This window comes from Phalaenopsis equestris, unplaced genomic scaffold (genome assembly GCF_001263595.1).
Source record: "Phalaenopsis equestris unplaced genomic scaffold, ASM126359v1 Scaffold000369, whole genome shotgun sequence".
Lineage (NCBI taxonomy): Eukaryota > Viridiplantae > Streptophyta > Magnoliopsida > Asparagales > Orchidaceae > Phalaenopsis > Phalaenopsis equestris.
Window position 1 is genome coordinate 840,049 of NW_018164811.1, and position 2,498 is coordinate 842,546.

A 2,498-nucleotide genomic window follows, 5' to 3' on the forward strand; every position below is an offset into this window, starting at 1 on the left:
GCTTGCTAGAGTTTCTTAATTCCCCCTCTTCAAAAGATGAAATTCTTCTTCTTCGTTTTCTTCTTCGTCCTTCTCTTCTTGCAACAATGGCTGCATTGTCTCTCTGCTGTTAATTATGTCACTCATCTTCCGGGCTTTCAAGGCGAACTTCCCTTCCATTTAGAGACTGGGTGAGTCTGTGTATATATATGCATGTGATTACTTCAAACGAAAGAAATGATGCAGAAAATAGGGAGCATACATAGATTCCTTCTCTTTGGAAACTAATTTGTTTTTTGCTACTGAGTGTGAAAAACCTATGGTTTCCTTTTCCTGTTTGCACTGGCAATTATATATATGAATTCATGCTGTGTTTTACTCCTAATGTTTTGAGTTCACGTTCAATCTACTTCTGTTTTCTCGCACTTGAGAACAGCTAAGCCTTTTTTTTTTTTTGCTCCAAAGATAGAAGCGATCATCTCCAACTGCTTCACTGAGGAAACCAACGAAACAGCGATGGAAATACGTCTTGCCGGCTCCGTCATCGCCGCCGCAAGTGACGGCGCGGGGAAAAGGCGCGGCGAACACCTGCTTTGGCGCTAACTTCTGCACATGGATTATTTATTAGGAAGGGAGAAGTGGTGAATAAATTGATAGATAAAGATCGAATAGAGTTTAACTGGACACGAAATACGTAAATTATAAAATGGGTTTGTTTTGACTGCTAACTGTTAGTACGTAAAAATCCTTTTTTTTTTTTTTTTCCGTTATTCAATTCATAGAGCTTTGGTCAAAAACAGGCTTCTTTATTTAGGGTTTGATCTTTTTATTGCATTCGGTAAAATTTTAAACTATAAAATTGTAATCATTATTCTTAATTTTTATTATGATTAAATTAAAGTTTTAGTTTCTTTTTTCTTTTTGTTATCATTATCATATATATAGTAACCTTCCAACTGCATAGATGGCCGGGAAAGGTCCACTTAAAAGCAAACTTTGTGCCCAACTAGGGGTGTAAACGAGCTGAAGATGAATGAATAAAGTTCGTGTTTGGGTTCGGTTCATTTGAAATTAAGTGTGTTTGAAAGAAGCTCGTGTTCGAAATTTTTCGTGAAGTTATTGTTTGTGTTCGATTTGATTGGTATTAAATTAATTTGAAAGGTTTGAGATGTTTGAAATGTTCTATTTATTTCAATTATTCAAATTGTTCGAAATCTTTCAAATTTATTTGTATTCTTTGAATTGTTAAAATGATATTAAATTTAATTATTAATTCTCAAATTACCAAAAAATTTCTCTCTATTAAAAAAAATATTATTTCTTCAACTATATTATTAGAAATTGTTAAAAACAAGTTACAAATGAAAAATACATTTAAAGTTCAAACTCAAATTTTTAAAAAACTATAAATCATTATTATAAAACAAATAAGTAATAAATCATTATTATGTTAATTATATAACTTATATTATATAAATATATAATATTTATCCAATTGATATTAATATATTATTATTAATAATTTATTATATACTATTATTTTTAGGATTTAATTTATTAAAATATGATAAATTTTTAGAATGAACTTTAAGGGCGTAGTGAGAAAATGTTAAACTTGACTTTATAAGTCATATGGATGATTTAGTTAAAAAGTTGAGAATAGGTTGCGTCACGTGCTGCAAAAGTACAGATATTACTTCCGGCAACAATTATATATTCAAGTTTTTGACGCGGGACGAGTAAAGGTATGCATATATATATATATATATATAAATGAAGGGAAATATCCCTGGACAAGTTGCTTGCTAGAGTTTCTTAATTCCCCCTCTTCAAAAGATGAAATTCTTCTTCTTCGTTTTCTTCTTCGTCCTTCTCTTCTTGCAACAATGGCTGCATTGTCTCTCTGCTGTTAATTATGTCACTCATCTTCCGGGCTTTCAAGGCGAACTTCCCTTCCATTTAGAGACTGGGTGAGTCTGTGTATATATATGCATGTGATTACTTCAAACGAAAGAAATGATGCAGAAAATAGGGAGCATACATAGATTCCTTCTCTTTGGAAACTAATTTGTTTTTTGCTACTGAGTGTGAAAAACCTATGGTTTCCTTTTCCTGTTTGCACTGGCAATTATATATATGAATTCATGCTGTGTTTTACTCCTAATGTTTTGAGTTCACGTTCAATCTACTTCTGTTTTCTCGCACTTGAGAACAGCTAAGCCTTTTTTTTTTTGCTCCAAAGATAGAAGCGATCATCTCCAACTGCTTCACTGAGGAAATCAACGAAACAGCGATGGAAAAACGTCTTGCCGGCTCCTTCATCGCCGCTGCATGTGACGGCGCGGCGAACACCTGCTTTGGCGCTAACTTCTGCACATGGATTATTTATTAGGAAGGGAGAAGTGGTGAATAAATTGATAGATAAAGATCGAATAGAGTTTAACTGGACACGAAATACGTAAATTATAAAATGGGTTTGTTTTGACTGCTAACTGTTAGTACGTAAAAATCCTTTTTTT

The 2,498-nt window shown here is 32.7% G+C and overlaps 1 protein-coding gene across 1 annotated transcript in view; it reads left to right on the plus strand.

The window, feature by feature from the left end:
- Nucleotides 1-1,747: 1,747 nt before the first annotated feature.
- Nucleotides 1,748-2,498, plus strand: part of LOC110026373 (serine carboxypeptidase-like 16) — a 48,370-nt gene continuing 47,619 nt past the window's right edge. Inside the window, exon 1 of the mRNA XM_020727286.1 lies at nucleotides 1,748-1,949. Coding sequence (XP_020582945.1) covers nucleotides 1,816-1,949 — 134 coding nt within the window. The 5' untranslated portion in view covers nucleotides 1,748-1,815. The remainder of the gene's footprint in view (nucleotides 1,950-2,498) is intronic.